At 37.6% G+C, this 26,308-nt stretch overlaps 1 protein-coding gene across 9 annotated transcripts in view; it reads left to right on the plus strand.

Annotated features, from left to right (window-relative positions):
• FARS2 (phenylalanyl-tRNA synthetase 2, mitochondrial) overlaps window positions 1-26,308 on the plus strand; it is a 520,217-nt gene that overhangs the window by 290,446 nt on the left and 203,463 nt on the right. For all 9 annotated transcript variants that reach the window (XM_076010445.1, XM_076010446.1, XM_076010448.1 and 6 more), the window contains one exon: window positions 13,825-13,985. In XM_076010445.1, coding sequence (XP_075866560.1) covers window positions 13,825-13,985 — 161 coding nt within the window. The remainder of the gene's footprint in view (window positions 1-13,824; window positions 13,986-26,308) is intronic.

Consider the following 26,308-nt stretch of genomic DNA (forward strand, 5'->3'; position numbering starts at 1 on the left):
AGAAAGAAGGGAAGAGTTCTGAAGGGCCTTTTATCCAAAAGGAAACTCTCACCTCTAGCAGAGTTTCACATACGTCTCATTGGCCATGCCCTCCCCTAGACCAACCACTGGAAAATGAGAGCCCAGTCCCTGGAGGTTGGTGCATCACTATCCAAACTGCTAAGAAGGAGGGATGCTGCTTGCAAGGGTGTCCGCTAACACTGTCCACCACACCTGATTCAAGGCTACAGGAGCATAAGGATGAAAATGTGATGAATAAGGAGCAAAAGGATGACATTTCTATGTCATAGGTCCCTAAGGGAAGCTAGGGACATCTGTAAGGGGATTCCCACTGGGCAAAACTATTGGGAATTACTTCATTGCATCATGTACTGTTGACTAGCATATGCTCCAGAAACTGCTATTTTCTTTTTTAAAGTACAGAAAACCAAACTGCTGGACTCAGGAAGGAAAGGGGATGGTCCAAAGTGAGTTGTTTTTTTTTTTTTTTTTTTTTTTTTTGAGACAGAGTCTCACTTTGTTGCCCAGGCTAGAGTGAGTGCCGTGGCGTCAGCCTGCCTCACAGCAACCTCAATCTCCGGGGCTCAGTGATCCTACTGCCTCAGCCTCCCGAATAGCTGGGACTACAGGCATGCGCCACCATGCCCGGCTAATTTTTTGTATATATATTTTTAATTGGTCAATTAATTTATTTCTATTTTTGGTAGAGACGGGGTCTCGCTCAGGCTGGTTTTGAACTCCTGACCTTGAACAATCCGCCCGCCTCGGCCTCCCAGAGTGCTAGGATTACAGGCGTGAGCCACCACGCCCGGCCCAAAGTGAGTTTTTAAAGATGGGTGTGAACGTTTTTTTGGTGTGAGTTGATGAGAGTGCCATCTAGCTTGGACTATGTTAAGGAATACTGCCGTTAAGACATATAGACTCTCATCCAGTCTGCTCCGTAACATGGAAAGCTTTCTTTTAAAAGAGAGGTCTGCCTTTGGGTTGGAAGAAGGACTTCTTGATAGAGCATTTGGGGCCAAGGATATATAAAACTAGAGAAATTTTTCAGGCAGGAGATTGATCTTTGGGCACAGCTTGAAAAGTCAATCATCCAGTGGCAAGTCTCCGAGGAAACAGTTAAAGAACTACAACTAGAAAGCAGGGGGTCAAGGACTACGTCCGTGGTAGGAAGCAAAGAAACCAGGATTTATGGAGCTGCACTGGCCTTTCTAGGCCTGCCTCTGGATGTGCAGAGTCTCACTGGAAGACTGGTGCTTTTATTCCTATGTGGCTGTCATTATAACTAATGATGAAAGGAAGATTTTGTTCAATACCACTGTAGGTCTGTATGTATGTTCCAGTTAAATCCAGTGTTAAAGGCATTTTTTGGAGTGAAGAAACACAGCATTCAGAAAAGAAATCTATTGATATATTTGAGCATCTCCTTATGCAAGCCATTTTATTGGCTTTCATGAAGTAATGATAGTCAGGAAATTGGCAGTTACAAAGTAGAAAGTGCACAGAAGTAAGTAGAGTTTTCTGATGTTTTGAAATACTTTGAACATAGCCCCTCTAACTTAATTTTTTAGCATGAAATCTGGGAAAGCTTTCACTGGATTTATATACTTGATGTCAGAACATATGGATTTGAGTCCCATTGTCTATGTGATCTTGGTTAAACAGTGTTCATTTTTGAAATATAGATGATACCAGACTGATGTTTTCCATAGGATCATTGTGAGGATCAAAATCAAGATAATATAGGTGAAATTCTTTGTAATTGGTGTTGTATAAAATATAAATATTAATTAAGTTGTTTCAGTGTTACTTATAGCAGTTATTTGGGGAACATATGAGTTTATTAAATTAAAGGATTCTTAGAATTTGGCCCCTTTTGACATGGTGAGCATTGTGGAGGGGAAGGGCATACCTCTAACCCTCACTAGGGAGAGGCAATGATATAAAATGTAACCAAAATGTTTGTACCCTTGTAATACCCTGAAATAAAAAAAAAAATTGGCCCCTTTTGACAAGGAAAGAAAAATATACTTTATATAATATAAAACTTTATTTTTCAGCATGGAATTGTTTAAACTTTTCATTTGTCCCTTGGGTTTGTAACAAAACAGTCTATGAGGAGAAAACTCAGGATGCAGGGGCTATTTACATTTCCACAGTTCAGTCACTGGGGAAGAAAATAAAATAGGAAGATGGAATATTGAAGCAGAAGAAGCGATCAGATCCTAACCTTTGGGGAGCATGCGACCTCATGCCTGTTATCACCCTGTATACAGTAGAGCTCAGTTAACGGTGACAAAGGTAGGGTGAATGAATAGAATATTCATTTTTTTCCTACTGTTGCTTTTTTGTGTTCCAATTCTCTCTTTTCTGAGATGTCTTTTCATAAATGGCATCTCTAATATTAGTTCTGTTAAAATATCACCTTCCAATATGATAGATAAAATCTCCCACAGATACAAAATTTTACAAAGTTACTACTTGTATTGAAAACTTTAAGTATGAAATCTTCATAATACTATCCATTTAAAGAAGCAAGTAAACTAAAAAGTAGAAAAATCTTGAAACATTTCCTTTCATATCATTGCATCATTTCTTTGCAAATATTTACTGAGCACTTGCTATGTGCCATACAGAGACATCCAGCCACTCAAGATATATTAATGACTAAAACCAGCAAATATTTTGCCCTCGTGGATTATAGGCTAGCAGGGGAGTCTGATGCAGGGGAGTCTGTAGCATATTAGAAAATTATGTTTTTGAAGAAAAGCGTACAGAGTAAGGGTGTTTGGGAGGGCAGGTTGATGAAGAGGTTTATGATTTTAAGGGTGGCCAGGGAGGCTTCATTTGAGAAGGGGACATTCGAACAGGGACCTGAAGCAGTTGGGGGGAGACCATTCCCATAGACCTTGCTGCTTAGTAAGGGATGTGATGTTGAGCGTACCCACCGTGTTTGAGGCTCAAAGGAGACCAGGTGGCCAAAGGAGAGACAGTACTTGGCAGATATCTTTTGTTATGTTGTTAAATGTTAAAATTATTTTGCAATAGTTTATATTTTATTGGGAAATACTCAGAATAGAACTTTAGTTAACTACTTCTCAACTAAGCCAAATCATACACTATTAAGAGCTAGAAGAAACTTAAGACACTCTAATATTGATGTTCTTTTTTTTATGGAAGAAGAAGCTGATATCCACTGAAATAATTGGCCACATAATGGCTCAATTAGTAGATCTCAGTGTTTTGAGAGTCAGAGAGATGAGAAGAAAAATTTGTTTTCCTTTTGGAAAGTAAAGAACGCATGGAAATTTTCTTCAAATTTTGTAGTTTAGTCCTTTTGAAATTTTATCTTTATTTGATAAAATATTATATAAAATTTGCCATTTTAACCATTTTAAGTATACAATTCAGTGGTATTAATAACTTTCACAATGGTGCATAACCGTCACCACTACTTCCAAACATTTTCATTACCTCAAACAGAAAGAAACTCTATAACCAGTAAGCAGTGACTCTCCCTTCTCTCCCTCCAGACCCTAGAAAACCTCTAATCTACTTGTACTCTTAATGAATTTTTCTATGCTAGATATTTCCTATAAGTGGAATCACATGATTTGTGCCTACCTTCTTTTGCTTCACATACTGTTTTCAAAGTTTGTTTGTGCTATAGCATGTATCAGAACTTCATTTATTTTTAGGACTGATTAATATTCCATTGAATATAAATAACACATTTTGTTTATCCATTCATGTGTTGACAGATACTTGAATTGTTTCCACCTTTTGGCTATTATGAGTAATGCTGCTATGAACATTGGTGTGCAATTGTCTGAGTTTCTTTCCTCAATTCTTTTTGATATGTGTATACACACATACAGACAGATTTATATAGGCATACACATACATATAGACATATATATATATGTATGTGTATATATATATATGCATGTGTTTGTGTGTACATATGTGTATATTATATATATAGAAAGAGAATTGCTGGGTCATATGAGGAACCACCAAACTGTTTCCAAAGCAGCTACACTATTTTACATTCTCAACAGCAGTGCACAAGGGGTTCAGTTTCTCCACATCCTTCCAATACTTGTTATGATTATTATTATAGCCATTCTTATTGGTGTGAAGTGGTATCTCATTGTGGTTTTAGTTTGCATTTCCTTAATGACTAATGACGTTGAGCTTGTTGGCCATTTGTATATCTTCCTTGGAGAAATGTCTATTCAAGTCTTTTGCCCATTTTTAACTAAGTTGTTTGTTTGTTGTTGAGTTGTAGAAGTTCTTTATATATCTTGGATAGTAAACCCTTATCAAATATATGATTTACTAATCTTTTCATCCAATCTGTGGATTATCTTTTCCCTCTCTTAATAGTGGTTTTTGATATACACAAATTTTTAATTTTGATTAAGTCCAATTTATCTGTTTTTTTCTTTGTCATCTGTACATTTGGTGTCTTATGAATATTTTCTGTGTTTTCTTCTAAGAATGTTATAGTTTTAGCTCTTAAATTTACATCTTTATCTAACTTGAATTAATTTTTATATATAGTATAAGGTAAGGGTTCAACTTTATTCTTTTGCATGTTGGACATCCAGTATTCCTAGCAGCATTTGTTCAAGAGACTGTTTTTCTCCATTGACTGGTCTTGGTACTTTTGTCAAAAATCGATTGACCATTAATGGGAGGATTTATTTCTGGGATCTCTATTCTGTTCCATTGGTCTACATATCGATCCTTATGTTAGTGCCACACTTTTTGTTACTGTGGCTTTGTAATAAGTTTTGAAATTGGTAAATGTGAGTCCTTCAACTTTGTTTTTCATTTTCAATGTTGTTTTAGCTATTCCCTTAAAAGTACATATAGATTTTAGGATGGATTTTTCCATTTCTTCAAAATACTCCATTGGCATATTTTGATAGGGATTCTATTGAAGGGATATATTTCTTTAAATAGTATTGTCATCTTAACATTGTCTTCCAATCCATGAACATAGTATATCTTTCAATTTATTAGTGTTTTCTTTAATTTCTGTCAGTAACATTTTATAGTTCTCTGTGTACAAGTCTTTCGCATCCTTAGTTACATTTATTCTTAAGTACTTTATTCTTTTTGAAGCTTTTGTAAATGGAATTGTTTTCTTAATTTCCTTTTCAGATTGTTCATTTTTAATGTATAGAAATGCAACAGATTTTTGTGTGTTGACTTTGTATTATGCAACTTTACTGAATTTGTCTATTCAAACACTTTTTTTTTCATGTGTGTATTCTTTAGTGTTTTCTGCATATAAAATCATGTCATCTCCAAATAGAGATAATTTTACTCCTTCTTTTCCAATTGGGATGTCTTTTATTTATTTATTCATTTATTTTTGCCTAATTTCTCTGGTTAGAACTTTTAATACTATATTGCATAGAAGTGGTGATGGTGAGCATTCTTGTCTTGTTCCTGATCTTAGGTGAAAAGCTTTCAACTTTTCTCCATTGAGTATGATATTCACTGTGGATTTTTCATATGCAGTCTTTATTTTGTTGAGGAAGTTCTCATGTACTCCTAATTTATAGAGTATTTTTATCATGGAAGGGTATTGCATTTTGTCAGATGCATCAATTGAGATCATCATGGGTTTTTTTTTTTCCTTTATGCTATTAACGTGGTATATTACATTGATTGATTTTTATATTTTGAACCATCTTTGCCTGCATTCGTGTGATAAATCCCATTTGATCATGGCATATAATTCTTTTAATATGCTGCTGAATCTGGTTTTCTAGTCATTTGTTGAGGATTTTTACATCTATGTTCATAATGGATATTGGTCTGTGGTTTTCTTTTTTTCTTTTTTAAAGCCCCAATCTTCTTAGGTTTGTGGTTTTCTTGTAGTGAGCCCCTCTGAAATTAATTTTACTTTAAAACTCTATTATCTTTCATTTAGTTCATCTTTCTTCATCCTTACATTATAATTTCTGAAAAAATATGAGTGTCTGCTGGGAATTTCTTTTCTTATTTTAAATAAGTGATCCAAGAGCACACTCTGGCATTTATTAGCACTGTGAGGGTTAAGAAGGCAGAACTATATAAGGAGGCCAAGAAAACAGAACATGACTATATTGATACTCTGACACCTTTACCTCTTCATTCATAGCACCAAGCACAGCAAAAACCAAATCAAATATTATATTTCATCTCTGAAAAATTGTTGTGTTTGGGCTTCTGCTTGTAACCTAGTGTAAATTGTGTTCTGAAGCAAGGATTTTACTCAGTCTTCAAAAGGTTAAATAGGTCATTGATCAGGAATTACAGATGAAAGAGTAAATGTCCTTCCAAGTTTCTTGGGAAAGAATGGACATGATCTTCTCACTGTAGGAACTTCGCTGAATAGACAATTAGGTCTGACTCATGTAAGCACCACTTGCTTTCCAAGTTATCTATACCTTCAGAAAGGGTTAGTCTGAAAAGCTGATTTTCTTAGAAGTTGAAGGATAATCACTCAAATGGATGACATTGTTTGAAATTTAATTTTTTTCCCAAAATTACTCACCTTCTAGCACTGACTGACATAGTGTAATAGTATAATGTACCCTTTTTTCCTGTGACTGAAAATCATTGTATACCTGGACATAAAGACCTGTAGGCTGCACCTGCCTTGGTATGACTTCAAGTACTTGGCTGCTTGTGTATAGACCCCAGTTTCATATTCAACCCCTGGCCATTCTTAACCCTTTCTCAGGTTGGTGATGTGTACTTTCCTGCATGACACTATGCAGGACTAAGGACTTTGGGGATGGATGCTTGAGAAGTATCACCATCCCATCCCCAGTGCCTTCTACAGACAGCACAGATGTCCTACGCCTTTGAAGCAGATGTCCTACAGCATTGAGCAGTGGCATTCATTTCTAGTCTTTCCGCAGTGCTCTTTGCTCCCTGCCTCCTGCTCCCCACTCCAGACCCTACCCCCAGTGTCGCCATGATCCCTTTGGAGATGTCCCTTGCCTGCAGAGTCTTCACTTTGGAGGTGCAGACAAGAGGCTGTGTGTAGATCCTTTGTGCTTGGGGCTCTCCCTTGCAAGTGCTTCTTTCTCTGCAGCTGCAGAGGCAGAGCCTGGAGAGCCAGCTGCTGCTTAGAAGGACTACCCCATGGGATTAGAATCTTTTAGGTTCGGTATCTCCCCTTTTACACTGACGACTTCTCACTATCCTCTTTTCTATTGCATTCTCTTCCTCCTCCTCCTCCTCCTCCTCCTCCCTCTCCTTCACTTCCTCCTCCTGTTTTTTTAACTTTCCCATTTCTGGACTCTTCTCTTACATTCTTTTGCTTCTATATGTAACTGGCCACCTTAGAAACATTTTCAGCAAAAACAATAGATATAAAAATTTTCCCTGCACTCAATCATGTATAGGATTACATTAATCAAAATACCTAACTGCTTCCCATCCTGAATAACCTGTTTAATTGAAGATGTTCCTCTGCAGTCAGTTCTCTGCTTTGGTAATTCTAGTTTACTGGAACCCTCTAGTTTGGGAATGAGGGGGAAAAATACTGCCTTTAAGATCTGTCAGCCCTTGAGCACCTGGCAACAAATTACAGCTGAGGAGTGCCAAAGACCTGGAAATTATACCTACCTTGGCTGACAATATCTAAGTGTCTATTTATTTATGGCTCACTTTCTTCCATAAAGAACTTGAAGTGCCTTATAAAAGTACATACAAGAGGATAAAATAAATAGTTGAGATAATCGGGGAAAAAGGGAGATACAGATAAGAAAATAAAACTGGGGTAAGAGTCACACCAATAAATGTACCCCAAACACTTATGTAGTTATAGAGGTGACCTACAGGTTTGGCTCTAAGCTTTCATGGGGCCAAAGTAAAAAATGAATTATGATCAATTATGTAACACATCCTTAAAATTAAAAACAATCCAGTTGTTCAGGAAAAGGCAATCTTTTCTGTTCCTAAGACCCAGAGGCATTTTCTTAAATCTGAAATCAACTTTTTTCCTGAAGCTTCCTGTGGAAGGCCATATGACAGAGTGACCAACATCCTTTACAGGAGTTTCTGGCATTGTTTTAACAATGTAATGGGCCAATGACACAATGCAGGGGTGCAATTCAGAAGAAGCAAATCTAGATGGGACCAAAATGAAGTGTTTTAAAGGTAAAATTTCATACTCAGCAAATGGATACCGTATCCTTTCTTGGAACCCTCCATAAAATTGATTGCAAACTTTTTGATCAGAATGACTGTGAGAGTCAAATGTTGTAGGCAGCGGCAGAAAGCTGGAGTCTGGTTGTTCTCTGTTCCCAGTGAAGTTCTAGTCCAGAAGCTTTGACACACAGTGGTTGGGATTTTAGGTGCCTGATGGAATAACCCATCGTTCACCTTAACACTGGGTCCTCTCAGGTAGAGCCAGAAGGGGGTCTGCCTGTCTCCATCGACAGCCTCATGGGACCAAGGCCCCTGAGTCATGCATCCCCAGCACGATGAACATTTCAGCATAGCCCTGCCAGGCATCCACTTAGGCCAGTGCACATTTCCAATAAAACATCTCTAGAGCATCTGACTTTCAGCAGTGGAGCTTTCTAGTGAGCCTTCTGAGAAAAGTAGATGGAAATTGTATGTGAAGGTAACTGACTATTTTGATCTTTTGAATGTAATTGTTAGATATTAGCCAATCTGAATAAGACTTTAATTTTAGACTAATGTTAAGCTTTGTGGCAATAATCAAATGGCAGAATCAACTATCCATTGTGGCTATTTCCAATGCAAGAAGCTGAACACCTGTCCTCAGCGTTACTCCTAGTGTGGGCTTCATCTCCTCGCACAGGGGGCCAGACGCCCCCTGCTGTCTCTTGAGAACGTGGTTTCTGGCTGGCAACGCTCTATCTGCTTGTTCTTAATCTGTTTCATTCAGCAGTCGGGTCACATCAGGTTGCTAAGCAGGTCTTCCTTGATTTGGGGACATATCACAGCTGAGCCTAGACTGCCATCGCAGTGGCAACCTGTGGCTCCCTTTTCTGGGACGTCCCTTAGCCTTTTCCTGAGCCATGTTTCTGGACTGTACCCCATGACCGTGCTTGGGTCTGGCTCCTAGAAGCCTGCCGTGCTCTGCAGCAACCTGGCTCAGCTTTGAAGAAGGCAGTAAATGGGGAATTTCACTATTTTGCCATAACTTTACAATGATTTTATTTTGGACTCATACCTTTATTTCTTATTGTTTGTGATATTTCTATTCTGACAAATTTCATAGTGTGTAGATTCACTTTTTAAATGGTATTTATTTCTTTTAATTTTGTTACTTGTAAGCATTTTGTGATTCTTTACATTTCCTGTCTGTGAAATTGTTATTAGATGTCCAGCAAGCAATGAATTAAGCATTTATCTATATCCTTTTTTCTCTCCTTCCCTACTCCTTTATCTTCCCAACCCTAATTGTAAACATTGTGCAAATTTTGCATTTAAGAACTCTGGCTCTTTTTTATGTTTTCTTCAGAGAATTTCACTCATTCTCCTTGTGATCCTCAGCTTTGTACTGTGACAATGACTCAAATAATCTACCACATGGAAAGTGCTCATTTGTTTCATTAGTGCAGGTGTATGTCTAAAAACCATTTATTAGTAATTAGTAACGTATAGAACATTGTGTTGGGATTGTTGTCTCAGAACTCTCAGCTTTGGATGTGGAGAAAGACTTATAAATGTGGTAGTTGCTAATGAAAGTTACGTTCAGGATGTTGGTGAGAGGAGAGAAGGCGGCAAACTGAATCATCCTTGAGAGTCAGGGAGAATCCCTCAGTCAGAATATTTCAGCCAATCTTTAGAAGATGGCGGGTGTTCATGTTAGGAAGAGGGACAAGTTTAAGAAAAACATGCTGTATCATGACAAGGACGTAGGATGTTTAGAGGCCTGTCAATAATCTGGCGTGGCGGGCCAGGCGCCAGTGCTGTTGGTAGGGGGTTATATTTCATTCCCCAGCATCATGATGCTCAGGCTGCGGTCTGCGGATTGTTAGGGTTCCACAGATAGATTCTTACAGTGCATAAGAGTTTGCTATTGAACTTCTTAATTTGGAGGGCTTAAAAAAATTATAAGTATATTCTACATCATTCAGATCATTGATGCCTTGGAGTGGTGCTGGTCCACAAACTATTTGTTTCCAATTCATAATGAGATAACCATGGAAGCTTGGGAGTAAGTGTCTAGAAACATACAGCAATTTGACTTGATTGCAAGTCATCCAAGTGTAGGATTTTTTTAAAAGTCAGGTTATTGAGGTAGTATTTATACACAGAAAATTCATATTTTTAAAACATAGTTAAATGAGTTTTAAAGTCATATAACCACCACATAATCAAGATATAGAAACTTTCCATTGACCCAGAAAGTTCCCTCATATCCTACCATAGCCAGCCACTGATCTGTTATCTGTAATGTCACTTTTTCTAGAATGTCATATAAATGGAATTTTGTTGTAGATAGTCTTTGGTGACTATTTCCTTTTGCTAAGCCTAATGCTTTTGAGATTCATTTATTTTGTTGTATATATAATTTATTTATTTTTTATTTTTTTATTTTAGCATATTATGGGGGTACAAATTTTAAGGTTTCGAATAATGCCTTTGCCCCCCACAAGTCTGAGCTTCAAGCGTGACCATCCCCCAGACGGTACACATCTCACTCATTGTGTGAGTGTATGTATGTACCCGCCCCCCCTCCCTCCTCCCACCCACTCCAGTACCCAATTAATGTAGTTCCTATGTGTCCACTTAGGTGCTGCTCAGTCAATATCAGTTTGCTGGTGAGTATATGTGGTGCTTGTTTTTCCATTCTTGGGATACTTCATTTAGTAGTATGGGTTCCAGCTCTATCCAGGAAAATACAAGATGTGCTATATCGCTGTTGTTTCTTAGAGCTGAATAGTACTCCATGGTATACATATACCACATTTTATTAATCCACGCATGAATTGATGGGCACTTGGGTTGTTTCCACAGCTTTGCAATTATGAATTGTGCTGCTCTAAACATTCGAGTGCAGGTGTCTTTTTCATAGAGTGTCATTTGATCTTTTGGGTAGATGCCCAGTAGTGGGGTTGCTGGATCAAATGGTGGATCTACTTGTATCGCTTTAAGGTATCTCCATATTGCTTTCCATAGAGGTTGAACTAGTTTTCGGTCCCACCAGCAGTGTAGGAGTGTTCCTATCTCTCCACATCCTCGCCAACATTGTTTTGGGACATTTTGATAAAGGCCATTCTTACTGGAAATAAGTTTTTATTACTGTATGGATGTACCACAATTTTTCCATTAACTAGTTGATGGACATTTGGGTTGTCTCTGGTCTGGGCCTGTTCTGAATAAAGCTGTTATGAACATTGTGCATTGGACTTTCAATGTACATATGTTTCCATATCTTAGGTGAATACCTGGGAATGAATTGCTATGTCATATGCTAAGTGTATGTTTAACTCAGAGTTTCTCTGCTGATGTTTTGGTTTGGATAATTCTTTGCGGTGGGGGACTGTCCTGTCGATTATGGGATGTTTAGCAGCATCCTTGGCTTCTGCCCACTGAATGTCAGGATATTCCTACTCCCCATTTTGACAACCAAAAATGTCTCCAGGCCTTGGTAAGTGTCTACCTTGTTGACTAAAATTTCCGGTACTTGAGAACCATTGGTTTATTGTAAGAAACTACCAAACTGTCTTTCAAAGTGGCTTGATCATTTTGCATTCCCACCCAGTAACTTATGAGTTCCAGTTTTCATGGGTCATATCTTAATTTTTATTCATTTTCATGTATTTTCTAATTTCCCTTGTCATCACTTCTTTGACTTATGGACTATTTAGAAGTACATTACTAAACTTCCCAATATTTGAGAGATTTTTCAGATATTTTTCTACGATTAATTTCTGATTTATTTGCATTTTGGGCATAGGATATTCTTTTTACATTTTCAATCATTTTAAATATTTGAAATTTGTTTTGTATTCCAGAATATGGTGATGAATGGCCCATGTACACTTGAAAGGAATGTGCATTCTGTTATTGAGCAGATTGTCATCTGTATAATTTTATATGTGACAAATTGTCAGCCTGTGATGTAGTGGAAATTTTTTTAAAGTGTACTTCATCAAATACCAGTGCCTCTCAATCTTTCTGTAGCTTATTGCCGAATGCCTGTGTCTCCAATCATCTTTATGATTGCCTTGATGACAAGTGATGACTAAAGGTGCTAGTATTTAACTTACAATGAAGTCTTTTTCCTCCTGGATCTTGAGCATCTAATCTTGTGGCTCCATGAGGGTTCAACAGAGTGAATGAGATCTGTGAAACAATTATAAGTTCTTTAGAAAGACATTATGTGCAAAATAAAAACAAGGACAAGATGTTAGACATGGCTTGAGAGGAACCCCATCTGTGTCTCCAGATGCCTGTGCTATACCCTGTCCCTTTGCTATCGAAGAGATTCCCTCATTCTGGAATTCCCTATCATCTTTCTCCACATTGTGGATTTGGATTGGTGTCCTTTCCCCCTCTTCCCAACCTGGGTAACGAATCACCTCACACTCAGTCTCCTAAAACAACACAAACCTTTTATATCACAATTATGTCCTTACAGCAGGAGTCCAGGAAAGTATTGACAGGGTCCTCTGCTCAAGATCTTACCAGGGTGACATCAAGTTGTTGGCAAGGCTGGAGCCGGGTCTGCTTCTCGGCTCATTCAGGTTGTTTGAAGGACTCCTCCAGTTGTAGAAGGGAGGTTCCCGTTTTCTCGCTGGCTGCTGGGGCCTCTCTCAGCTCCTTTATGCCTTCCTGAGGGCTGAGCCACGGGGCCCTTCCGACTTGGCGGTCCACTCCTCACAACCCGCCAAGGGAACCTTTCTTCAGTCTGCCAGAGTGGAGTCGTATATAAAGTAAAGCTATCACAGGTGTGAAGTCTCATCCTACTCACAGGTCCCACCCACATTTAACGGGGGCGGGTGGTGCCAGGGGTGAGTATCTTGGGGGCCGTCCCAGCCTGCCATGGTATCCTGCTCATACTTTGGTGTCCAGTTGGAATTATGTTTCTTTCACAAGCTCATTTCATAAGTTTTCCAGCAGTATGACTTGTTTGCTTGCCTTTGTCTGTTCTGAAGTTTGTATCTCCTCGCTTACACCTCATGTATATATAAAATAAACCCTTAGAATTCATGGTGTTGACATAATCTGAACAGGACACCATCCCTTTGGAATAAATGGTACATGATATGCATTTCACCCTGGCTTGCGTGCTCTCCACACATTGTTGAGGTAGCTCTTATTAAGCAGCAGCATTATGGTGTTTTAATAAAGCTGAGGTTCTTAAAGGCCTGCCACACACTTCCAGAATGTTAACAGTCCACTATGGCATGTTTTGAACATATCTCCTGATGTAGTAAGCCAATTAGGGACAGAGACTATCTTTTCTTTCCCCTCTGTAATCTGCACATAGTAGGCTAAGTGTTTGAATCAGGACAAGCAAAGATTACAGAAAAATCATAACTCATAGAGATGGGAACCAGGGCTTAAGAAAGCCTGGAATTTAATCAGAAATGAAAGACTGTATGACTTCAGAGTGCTTCCCTGAGGGAAGTCAGGAGTGTCAGGAGGAAGGAACATGTAAGATTGGGCAGCCTCTTGCAAGGGTTTGTAGCAGCTCCCCACTGCTTTGCGCCTGGTGGGCATCTAATCAACGTCACTGATAACTGTCAGGGCGTGGCATGTGCTGGTCTCATCTTCATACTTTTTTACACAATTGTTTTGTTTTGTTTTATCTCCTAATTATAGCTGGTGCTCAAGACCGAATTGGTTGGGCTTTCGGTTTAGGATTAGAAAGGCTGGCCATGATCCTCTACGACATTCCTGACATCCGCCTCTTCTGGAGTGAGGACGAGCGCTTCTTGAAGCAGTTCCGTGTGTCTGACATTAATCAGAAGGTGAAGTTTCAGGTAAAATGACTTGCAAGATTTAAGTAAATAATAATAAAAGTTATCAAGGATTGAGAGAATCGTGTACTTGAAAAGAAAACTGTTGAATTTTTAAGATAATGTGAATTTGAAAAGAAATTCTTAAATGGAAGTCCATAAACACACAGGGGTCCGTAAACCTTCAGAAATTGTCTGCAAGAGAAAAGAGATTTGTCATTCTTATTAGTGTAAGCAGAGAACCAACTTCGGGCTCTGTTAATATCATTATGAAATATCTGTCTTTGTCATTGATGATACTTGTCTCTTAATGTTTACTTTTTTTGATACCAATATAGACACTGGCTTTCTTATGATTAATATTTGCAACGTGTATCATTTTGCTTTCATTCTGTGTCTTTATATTAATAGCATGTCTCTTACAAACCGTATACAGTTGGGTCTTTTTTTAACTCAGATTTAAAAGTATCTGTCTTCTAATTGGACAATTGAGCATACTTACGTTTAATATAATTGCTTATATTCTTGGGCTTAACTCTATTATCATTTTATTTTTTTCCCCATTTTCTTCAATTATTCTGTATTTTTTTGTTCCTTTGTGTAGAAATTGAGATTTGTTTTTTTTATTTTTGTTTTGTGTTGTATTTTATTTCCAGCATTGCTGTTTAGTTTTACCACTTTATATGATTTTTAAGTGGTTACTCTAGATTACATATACATAATTCATTATACTTTATCATGAATAAATATTATACAACTTTGTGAAATATTTGGCAACCTTATAACAGTGTAATTCTGTTATCCCTCCTGGTTTTTTTTGTATTATTGTCATATTTTAGTTCCCCATATATTATAATCCCAAAATATATTGATATATTTGCCTTAATCAGTTATCTTTTAAAGAAATTAAAACTATATCATTTCATATTTCATTTGATATTTACCTCACTGACCATCATTTCTTTTTGCAGATCTTGGTTTTTCTCTGTGATCATGTCCCTTGAGTCTGAAGAACTTTCTTTTGTTATGGTGCAGGATGAATTTTCTTAGCTTTTGTTTGTCTGAAATGCCTTTGTTTCACCTTTATTTTTCTTACAAATATTTTCCATGCATATAGGAGTATAGGTTGCCAGGTGCTTTTTCTTTTTTCTTTCATCAGTTTAAACATGTCGTTTCATTACCTTTATCTCTTTTACTCTGGTTTTCAGCAGTTGACCTATATATGATATTCTGTCTTGTCCTGCTGATTTTCTGTTGGATTAATGTCTTTCAAGCATTTGGAAAATTCTCACCTAATATCTCTTCCAACAATTCTACTCCATTCATTTTTCAGACTGCAATTGCGTACATGTTAGACTATTTAGTCCTGTGCTATAGAACTCTGATGCTTAGGTTTTGTTTTGTTTTGTTTTTTATTATTGATTGATTTTTTTTTCTGTGTGCTTTATTTTCAGTAATTTTTACTGTCTTCTCTTTGGGTTTACTAAGTTTTTTTCTGTTGTGTCTCATTAACCATTAAGCCTATCTAATGGATTAATCATACTAGATACCATATTTATCCATTCTAGAATTTCCATTTGCTTCCTTTTCAGAGTATTCTCTGATGAACAATAATACAGTTGCTACCACAGTTAAGTGGCTTAAATTCAGTTTTAAGTGTGCTCACAGCAGTCTTTTCCTATGAGACACAGACATAGTCAGGAATAGATTTTTGGAGATCAAAATTCATTTTCAGTGAAATGTCATTTTCTTCCTCTTTTCTCCCTTCAATTTGAAAGCCAATTTATGCAATGTATATTAAAATATAATTTATATGATTGTTTTTGTGTAAGAAACTTAAGAACTTCTGATGGGGCAGTTAGGATTTGTATATCCATATTTAGTATATGTTTATAAAATATTTAATAAATTATGAATCTTAGCAAACTATTACCTAATTATTAACTTACACCGTATCTATTCTGGGTTAGTTTCCTGTTGCTTATGTAGCAAATTACCACAAACCTAATACCTTAAAACACCATTTATTATTTTACAGTTCTAGAGGTCAAAAATCCAAAATCAGTCTGACTGGACTAAAGTCAAAGTATCAGCAAGGCTGGTCCTTCTGAAGGTCTAGGGAAGAAGCATTTCCTTGCCTATGCTAGCTTCTAGCGGCTGCCCTCAGGCCTTGGCTCATATCCCAGCATCATAAGTCTCAGTCATTCATTCTCTCTCTCTCTCTCTCTCTCTCTCTCTCTCTCTCTCTCGTTGCTTTCTCTTTTACTTTTTGCTTGCCTTCTGTCTGGCCTTTTGCCCTCCTCTTATTATAAGGACTCTCATGATTATATCAAGCCTAACTGGATAATCCAGGATAATTTCTTAATCTCAAAATACTTTTTTAAAAGTGTTCTTTAATACTTTAATACAGGGGAGGCGCTGCAGACTGCATGTGAAGGCAGAGGTGCATGCCCCAAGTTGACAAATCCTATGGCTGAGTCCGTGTCCCCTCTCTGGGTGGGTGAAAGGGTGAGGAAAATTTAAGGAGTGATAGTAATGACCCCACCTGGCTCATTTTCATTTCCTTATCATTTGGTCTGGGTTTCCCTGGTAAGAATCGGGACCTGGGAGCAGTTGGAAACACACTTGATTAAGCTATCTGGGTTCTGGTCCTTGCCCTGTGCCTGCAGGTGTAAAATTTAGTACTCTTACACAAAAGGAAATATAAAAGGTAACATATTTACCGGTTACAGGGATCAGGACACAGATATCTTTGGTTAGTATTGAGGGGCAATTTTCAGCCTATCACAGTCTGCCTTCTGACCACAAATATTGACTTCTGTCCCATGTGTAAAATATGTTCACCCTGTGCGAAGGCCCCCCAAAGTCTCAACCCATTATAAGATCAACTCAAAGTCCAAAATGTCATCTAAGTATCATCATTCCCGAAGTATCAATCTCATAATTTAATTATCTAAATCTCATATGGGTGAGACTGTAGGTATGATTCATCCTGAAGTGAAATTCCTTATCACCTATGCACCTGAAACATGTTCTCTGCTCCCAAAATACAATGAGTAAAGTAGGCATTGAAGAATAGTCAGACATTCCCATTCAAAAAGGAATAAAATGAAAGGGACAAAAGGAATCACTGGTCCCAGGAAATTTCAAAATCCAACCATTAGGTTTCAAGGCATGGGAATAATCCTCAGTGGCCTTCAGCTTCACCTTCCAGACCTGTTCTGCTGTCTGGGATATTCTTTCTTTTTCCTTAAGGGTATTTGCATAGTCGTTTTATCAGCCTGGTTTTTGACTGTAGAATTTTGGGAACCAGATGGCCTTCTTTCATTTTCTTTCTTTCTTTCCTTTATCCCTTTCACCCCAAATGTCTGGTGTTTCTGATGATATACCATTCTCAAGAACCCGTAGGTCTCCTATGTATGTCACAGGGAGGCTCCTCTGCAGATCTTTCTTGAATAATTCATTGCTATTTTTGGCTTCTGTTGAGATGCCTGAGGGAATCCATGTGATTGATTTCTTCAAATAGTTCTCTGTGTCACTAAATACACTGCTCTTTTGATTCTTCCAAGGTACTAACAAAGGGTGATACAGCTGCACTCTTGGCTTTCTTTCCAGAACACACTGTATTCACAGTGAATCTCCTAATTTTTATCACTTTTGCAATGTGGATGGGCTAAGAATTTTCAAAATTTTAATCCTGGTTCCTTTTTTCTTAACAGTTCTTCTCTCAATCTGTCTGTTTTCTCTTGCATTTTACTATGAACAACAAGAATAAACCAGACTCCATTTTCAATTCTTTGCTTAGAAATCTCCTCAGATAAATATTCAAGTTCATTGCTTACAAGTTCTGCTTTCCATATCCAATTCAACTACACTTTCTGGCACTATGTAATAAGGATCCCCTTCCCTTCAGTTTCCATTAACATGTTTCTCATTTCCTTGCAAGACCTCACCAGCAGGGCTTTTGACGTTCATGTTTCTACCATCTGTATGTTAATGATGATTTGGATATTTGCAGACAGTATAAGTTTTCTCTTCCATACTCCTCACTCTTTCCTGCTCATCAGTTTATAACATCCATATCTCTGCAACCGTCTATTTAAGGGAAACTAGCCTTTTATATCATGGTGCTCAAAATTCTCTACCCATTAACCAAGTCCAAGGCCTCTTCTACATTGTTAGGTATTTGTTACAAGCAGCAGTCAGTTCCAGATACCAAAGTATATATTAGTTTCTTGGCACTGCTGTAACAAATTCCCACAAACTTCAGTGGCTTAAAACAATGTAGACTTATTACCTTATAGTTCTGGAGGGCAGAAATCCAGTATCAGTCTGACTGGCCTGCAGTGAAGGTGTCAGTGGGGCTGGTTCCGTTGGAAGGCTGTCGGGGAGAATCTGTTTCCTTGCCGCTGCGGGCTTCTGGAGGCTGTGCTCAGCCCTGGGCTCCTGAGTCCACAGCACACTGCCTTCCCCCACTTCCCTCCGTGAACACATCATCTGCTCTCTGAATTTTCACTGTCCTCTTACAAGGACTCTTGGGATTACATGGAGCCCACCAGGATAATCTCCTCATCTCAAGAGCCTGTCTTAATTATATCTATAAAGATATTTTTGAATGTAAGGGTAATATATTCACAAGATCCATGGATTAGGATGTGGACATCTTTGGGTGGGGGACATTATTTAGCCTATCACGTATACCTTTTCATATTCTATTTCTTCATGGCAAATTGCTTGCCTTCAGATGTAATTTGTTGTTAGGGAGAAGTAATACAGATAGTATTAAAGTGTTAGCAATTTTTAACTATGTAGAGTGTTCATATTTAAATATAAGAGGGAACTAAGAGACCCCTTTTGTCACTTACTATAGTTGACCTATCTTAAGAAGAACATTTGAAGTGGTCATAATCCTGTGCAAGCTCTTTGCATGCCATGGGGAAAGAAACCTGGAGGAAAGGCCTGCCGGCAGCTGGGAGCATGTGGCTCCTCTGGCCAGGAAACTCTGAGAGCCCTTTGCGATCTATTGTATAGCAGGCAGAAATGTCTCTTCCTTGGTCTCCCTTCAGGCCCTCCTAAGTTATATTAGGATCTCTTGGCTTCTGCGGGAGCTTCCTCTGCATAGTCTCCATGATTTTGGTTTTGTAAGTCCTCGTGTCTGGTTGTTAAGAGTGCTGTCTGAGGTGCTAGCAAGTCTGATCGAGAGCATCCTGAGCGCCCATCTGCACAACTCTCTTCCTGAATACCTTGAAACCCGTTGTTTAAATCCAGTCAGAAGGAAATTTGAGTTATAATGTGATTTTAATTTTTGGTTCATTTTAACATATTTTGGGTTAAGTGCTTTGCCTACTATCACTCTCTTTTACCACCCTGGATCAGTGCTTGAGATACATGTTTGAACAGTACGGTTGTTTTGTCATGCAAGTGTCATCCTGTTCTGACAAGAGACCTTTGTTCACCACTGCAGCTTCCGTGCTGTGTTCCTTCTGGGTGTTTGGGCCTTCGTGTGTATATTCCTGCCAACATCCCTAAAGTAAAATTTGCTGTTCAATACATTGAAAAATATTCAATAATCTAACTTTTATTCATTCTTTAAATGTTTTTAAATAGTCCAAAATTATGTATTAAATGCTTAGTCCTACATAGAATAATACTTTTTAATGAAAATTACTCAACATTGCACATTTTAGGTACATATTTTATTTAAAATTTATTGTAACTTAGGAGGCTGAGGTGGGAGGATCACTTGAGCTAAGGAGTTTGAGACCAGCCTGGGCAACATAGCAAGACCCTGTCTCTAAAACAATGAAAAAAAAATTAGCCAGGCATGGTGGCATGTGCCTGTAGTCCTAGCTACTTGGGAGACAGAGGCAAGAGGGTCCCTTGAGCTCAGCAGTTCAGGACTACAGTGAGCTATGACTGCACCACTGTACTACAGCCTGGGCAATAGAGAGAGACTCCATCTTTAAAAAAAAGTTATTTTTTTTTCATGTCCATACTGTTACACAAAGTTAGTCCTCATTTGGTGAAATGATTTCAGTAATGTTGGTGGTTATTTTTTCTCCCAATTGAGGGGTTTTGCTGGCCCTTTTCTGCGGCCACAAGCTAAAACATTCCTAGTCCTAGATGCTATCTCAAATACTCGTCACTACAACAGGAATATAGGAGAACAGGTGGGTAGTGACTACAAACCTATCATACCTCACTGTATTCAAGCTAGTCATGATAATCACAGTTAGTAGTTAACATTCCTTTTGGCCTTGCTTTTTGTCAAGCACCATCCTAAAGCCTTTACATGCCTCAACTTAGGTTTCTCAGTAGCCCCATTTCACACATTAAGAAATGGTAGCTGAGTAGTCACCTCAGTACTAGCATTAACTCAGTGTGTTGTTTATTCAGGGCTTCAAGGAGGCAATTCCCAAAGTTTAACCTGAGTATAAAATTCATAGGTGGATTATCAGAGCCAAAGGATTTAACTTTTTTAAAGTAAATCCAACAATAAAGCATGGAGTTTAAATGATCTAATTTATGAACTTACTGGTAACAAGCTATGAATAGTAATACTTCTCATACTTCAATGTGCATGTCACCTGTGGATCTTGTTAAAATGCAGATTCTATTGGTCCTCTTGATTTTTGTCGGGGGTAGAAGCTCTTTAACCACTTTCTTGACTTATTTTATAAAGTTCTATTTTTCTGTCACTTCTGGGGGTAGGGTTTATAATTTTTATTGACCTATAAGTAATTTCGCCAGATTCTCAAATTACCTGCATAAAGATGTCTAAAATAGTATTTTTTGCTTTTGAAATTTATTTTGTGTACTTGGCTATTTTATCAGTATCATTTCTTATTTTGTGTTATTTGTTCATTATGATACATGTGTGTATCTCATAATTACACATATTAATTATATATAATTGATGACATAAATGAAACAAAAACACGTTTGGCTGGTTTAAGTCTTAAATATTCCTATGATGAATGTGTATTTAGGTAAACTTTGATGGTTTATATAGTTATTTGTAACTGCTTCCGTTTTTCTTCTTCTTTTCAGTAAAAACTAACATTTTTCTTAAAGGGTTGACTTTCTTGTCTCATTTTTTAATATATGTAATTATTTTCTAATTCAAACATATACAGAAGTAGAAAAAATAGTAGCAGTGAATCTCCTTGAATCCATTGCCATATTCAGTAAGTACCGATTTATAAAAAAAAATGCAGATTCTAATTCAGTATGTCCGAGGTGAGTCCTGAGATTCTGCATTTCTAACAAACTACCAGGTGATGCCATTGCTGCTGGTCCAGGGGCCACACCTTGAATCATAGTAATGATGGACAGAATTATTCAGCTTTTCAGGGCTTCAGCTCCATCATCTGTAAAATGAGATGATCTGACCAGGAGCTTAAACTCACTTCCTCCTCCATTGCACTCTCATTTTAAGTTGAGTATAACTATTATAATAAGTAGGTCTATAATTTGATAACTTTTGCACTTAATTTTGACACTTTCTTCTTTCATCTTGCCCTAAATTTTGTCACCATGAATTGCAAACAAAGTTGCAATACTATTAAACTTGTTTTTTTGATGAACTGCTGAAGATTTTCTTCCTCCCTTCCTTGTGTGTATTGGTCAAGGTGCAGGGACTGTGTGAATAAACTCATACAGTTTAAATGCACTTTTAAAAAAATTATACTTAAGTCAGGATTTGCTGGTGTACTTGAAGTAATTTGTCAAGGGAAAGTGTTAGTATTTAAATTAGAAAAGAAATAGAACTAAAGATGATGAAAGAAAAAACAGGAAGGGCAAAGAATTTGGAAGCTTCAGCAGGACAGTGACTGTGAAGGGTCTTGTATCAGCTCAGTCATCTCTGAGGGCAGTCATGCCTGCAGTCCTGGGGGAGACTCTGGGTCAGAATTTATTCTTTCTTTTGTGTGTTAGTAAGCACTAGTGGTGAGGGCTTCATTATATGGGGCCTGGGAGTTTCTTAAGGCCAAGATTGGCTCTTTTTCCTTATTTATTTATGCCTTCCAGCAATCACAATTCAATATACCACTCATCTGTACATTAATTTGTTAAGAACATTATAACACCTGCCATTTGTTGAATACTATGTGCAATTCATTGACTAAATACTTCACTTATGTTAAAGCTTTTATGTACCATAATGGATGGGGTGGTTACTACAAATCTATTTTACAGATTATGAAACTGAGGCTTCACACCACCAAGTAACTTGGCCATAATAGCTCTACTAGTAAGTGACAGAGCCAGGATTTTAACCAAAGCTGACTCCAGAAACCTCCTGGTTTTGAACTAGTAAGCTCTTATTGTTGTCTATACCAAGATGCTGTGTTAGATACTACAGTAGGTAAGGTGAAATTGACAGTTCCTGAATTTAAGTTGTTTCTAATCTAGAGGATGAGACAAAGTTCTCAAGGGACACTTATAAAATAATATGGAACAGTGATAGAACTATATATAAGTGAATATAGAATTTCATGGATACTGACCAATGAATATGGAGGTCAAATTTTCTTCTTCCTTTCTTTAATCCTTTTTTGCTAGTTACTTCTCTCAGTCTTTCCATGTCTCTCCAGAATTGTATTAGGGCTTGAGCCTGTGATTATTTACTAATCTCCATGGCTTGGAATAGTTCCTAGATCAGGTTTTGCTATCATTATCATAAATGTTGTCTGATAGAAACTTGATGCAGGATTTTGCAGCGTTTCCTCATTCGATTCCCAAATAAAACCAGCTGTGAATCCCATCAACTTCATTTTTTACAATGAAGTTAATGATCTCAAATTTTTTACTATTTCAATGTGCATCTTCCCCATTCATCTCCCCCAAAAGTATATTAATTATTTTCTTTTGCTGGAAAAGAGATTACTATCCCAGAAGAAACTAATAGAAAGGGGTAGAGGAAGAAATGGGGGAGATGACCAACCATAGATCCTTTTATATGTGTTCAGTAAGCATTGTTGACTTACAGATAAGGAGAAATGCAATGATCAAGAAAATAGACAAGTTTGTACTGGGAATCATTACAGGGCTTATATGTGAAGCATTTACAGTAGAGCCTGTCACATTATAAGCATTTAATCCATGTTAACTGTTATTTATATTTTCACCACCATTGCTAATACTATCACTGTCCCTAGCACTACCACCACCACCACAGCTGCTGTTAGCCATATACTGTTTTGAGGGCAGCAGCCACAGTCCTCATGATTTTTGGTCTTTGGTACCCTCAGTTTTCATCTTCAGCTTGCTTTGCCAACATGGGTGTTATGTAACCCAAGCCTTTGACGAAAGGACATTCCATTGTCCTGTAGTCTATTGAGTCCTACAGATTGTAGCCCCATGTTTGTATTGGAGCCTCTGTCATCAGACTGATGCCTGTGGATTTATGACTGCTTTTCACTTTTGTGAAAACAGGAGCTCTTCAGATACGTTTTAAGTATTTAGAGTATTGTAATCACAAATTTCTTTCATGTTTATTAAGGTACTTTAAAAAAAAAAGAAGAATTCCACAGACCCATTCAGTCTTAAAAAAAAAAGAAGAAGAAGAATGAAGTCCTCAACATCTGGCATAGTTTTCCTGTAGTGTAGATCAGAAGGATGTGTGTTATGTGATCTTAATATGTATACACATTCAATATTCTTATTGCATTTTCTCTGCTATTAACCTTACAGCAGTGTATAAGAACGTTCTGTTTATAGATAACATATTAAACCTTAAATCTTACCAACATCTATAAAATTTGACAAATTATGTGCAATATATTTTAGGAATTTTCTATCTGACTGGAAGAAGTTTTGGTATTTCCATCTCTGGAGTTGGAGAGATATTTTTATATACTGTACAGAATCAACTAAATGAGACACTAATAGTTGATGGGTTATAAAGTTAAAAGTTATAGTTTTAGGAAGAGTTTGTCCCAATAGGGACAAGAAACAAATACAAGTTTGAAGGAACTATTAATAACTTAGGAAGAAAGGTCATGTCAATTGAGTGGTGGTGGGCAATTCAACGTTTGTTTTTCCCCCTGGGTGTGGATATGGGGAATAAGTGTTACAGAGGAGGCAGGTGTGCCTTTGGCTTCACCCAAGAGAAGACCCAACTAAAAATGGCTTCAGTAAGAACACTAGCAGCAAACCCTCAGTGATGCCAGGGCTCTAGAACCCTGTACACTTTTGTCTCAGGCTGGTGCCCTCAGGATTGAAACATAGTGGCAGAAGCACGCAGTAGGTCCAAAGGCAGAAAATGGAACAGCCTAGTTTCTTTTTTGCAAGTGTGAGGAACATCCAGACATCCTCAGCAGATTTCCCTCCCGCCTCATTTTTAAGGTAGAGTATTCTGGGAAGTTAGTCTGTTGTTTTCTGATATCTGTACAGAGCTCTTGGCAATAAGGCCTATGCTTTTGCATTATTTCACAACTGACAACATCACGTGTATAATTAGGCCCTGTTAATAATGATATCTCTTATCACTGCAGCCATTTTTATGAATAGACAGTCACTTATGAAGTGGATTGATAGGGTTACTGGAAAAACTGTTCCAGCCTAAAATCTTTACCTTCTGCTGACTAGTGATTGAAATGTCCCCTTAGAGTTTGCTTCCTTTAGTTCAATGCTTTGATCTCAGGTCAAACGTAAAATGTCCCTTTTGTCTAGAACTGGCTATGCCTGCTTTTCATAGGACCACTGGATGGGATTAGTGGACAGAATGTGGCTATGGAACAATTTTTTCTGTTTGAAATTGAGCATAGAAAGCAGGGTCATCATGGCACATTCAACTACATTAACTATATTTGGCCAAAGGGAAAAAGACTGAAATATGAACTTCAAGATCATGTAACCCAGAAATGAGATCCTCAGCATTATCAAAGAAGTAACAAATGCTGATCAGAGCTAATTCAAGTGGAAAATTCAACATTCATATTAATGTCCTAGGGACCAATTAAATCAAAGTAATTTACCTTATTAAGAATAATTAGTTCAGAAAGGTAAGTATAGTTGTTCTGTGACTTTGATTTCCCTCATCTTGTACAAAAGAACAAACGAATCTCTTCACTGTTTCCATCAGAGGCTCATCCTGCTCGTTTACTGGAACGGTCGGAGGAGCATGTGGGTTCATCTGCGGTGTTAGGACTTGAAGGTTGCCTGTGTTTGGACAGAGATAAGAATTTCTTTGTGCTTAAATTATTGCAGGGCTTTTCAGACTTTGTGCATTTATGTTGGCATTTTCTATGTGTAATCTTGTGATCTTGAAATTGAAGAATGTGGTTAAAGGACGCTGTAATTTATATAGTAGATAGCTTAATTATTCTTTCTATCACTTAGCTAAATAATGAATTAAATTTTTTCTTTCAGTGTGAGGAAAGAATTTATTTTCTAAAAGACCTCGCTATGAGATTTATAAATTAGAGTTATAATTTACTACCAAGGATAGTGAATGATAAATGGAGGACCCTTATAAGAGTCCATATGGCAGAGTTCAAACTGCAGGTTAACTGCTATTTGAAAAGCTATTTTTATCTCTTTTTATTCCTTTTTAAGTGATGATATATTCTAAACATATGTTTTTGAACTTGATTTGCTAATAGCAACATAGAACTGTGTTCCACCACCTAGCTATCTACCTCTGTCAAGTCTTAGGATTTTCCCACAGATTCTTTTGAAGAATGCACCTGAATACCTGTCCCTCCCTGATGCCATCCCCCTTCCTGTTCTCCCCAGAGGTCACCACTCACTGTAGTTTGACGTTTATCATTCTCATGTTATTACTACGTTGTGTGTATCCAAAAAACCTTATAGGATTGCTTCAAAATGTATATTCCATGGTTAAAGTAGCTACAAAATAGAAATGTAGAGAAGTTTTGTAAGAAATTTGAAAGGAAATTCTAAAATTCATATCGAAATGCAGAGGACTAAGAGTAACTAAGGCGAAGGATTTGCTTAATCTAATGTCAACTCTTTAAAAAGCTATAGTAGGCCAGGCATGGTGGCTCCTGCCTATAGTCCTAGCACTCTGGGAGGCTGAGGCGGGAGGATCACTCAAGGTCAGGAGTTCGAAACCAGCCTGAGCAAGAGCAAGACCCCGTCTCTACTAAAAAAATAGAAAGAAATTCATTGGCCAACTAAAAATATATAGAAAAAATTAGCCGGGCATGGTGGTACATACCTGTAGTCCCAGCTACTCAGGAGGCTGGTGCAAGAGGATCGCTTGAGCCCAGGAGTTTGAGGTTGCTGTGAGCTAGGCTGATGCCATGGTACTCTAGCCCGGACAACAGAGTGAAACTCTGTCTCAGAAAAAAAAAAAAAAAAAATGCTATAGTAATTGTGAG

Source organism: Microcebus murinus, chromosome 15, assembly GCF_040939455.1.
Source record: "Microcebus murinus isolate Inina chromosome 15, M.murinus_Inina_mat1.0, whole genome shotgun sequence".
Classification (NCBI taxonomy): Eukaryota; Metazoa; Chordata; class Mammalia; order Primates; family Cheirogaleidae; genus Microcebus; species Microcebus murinus.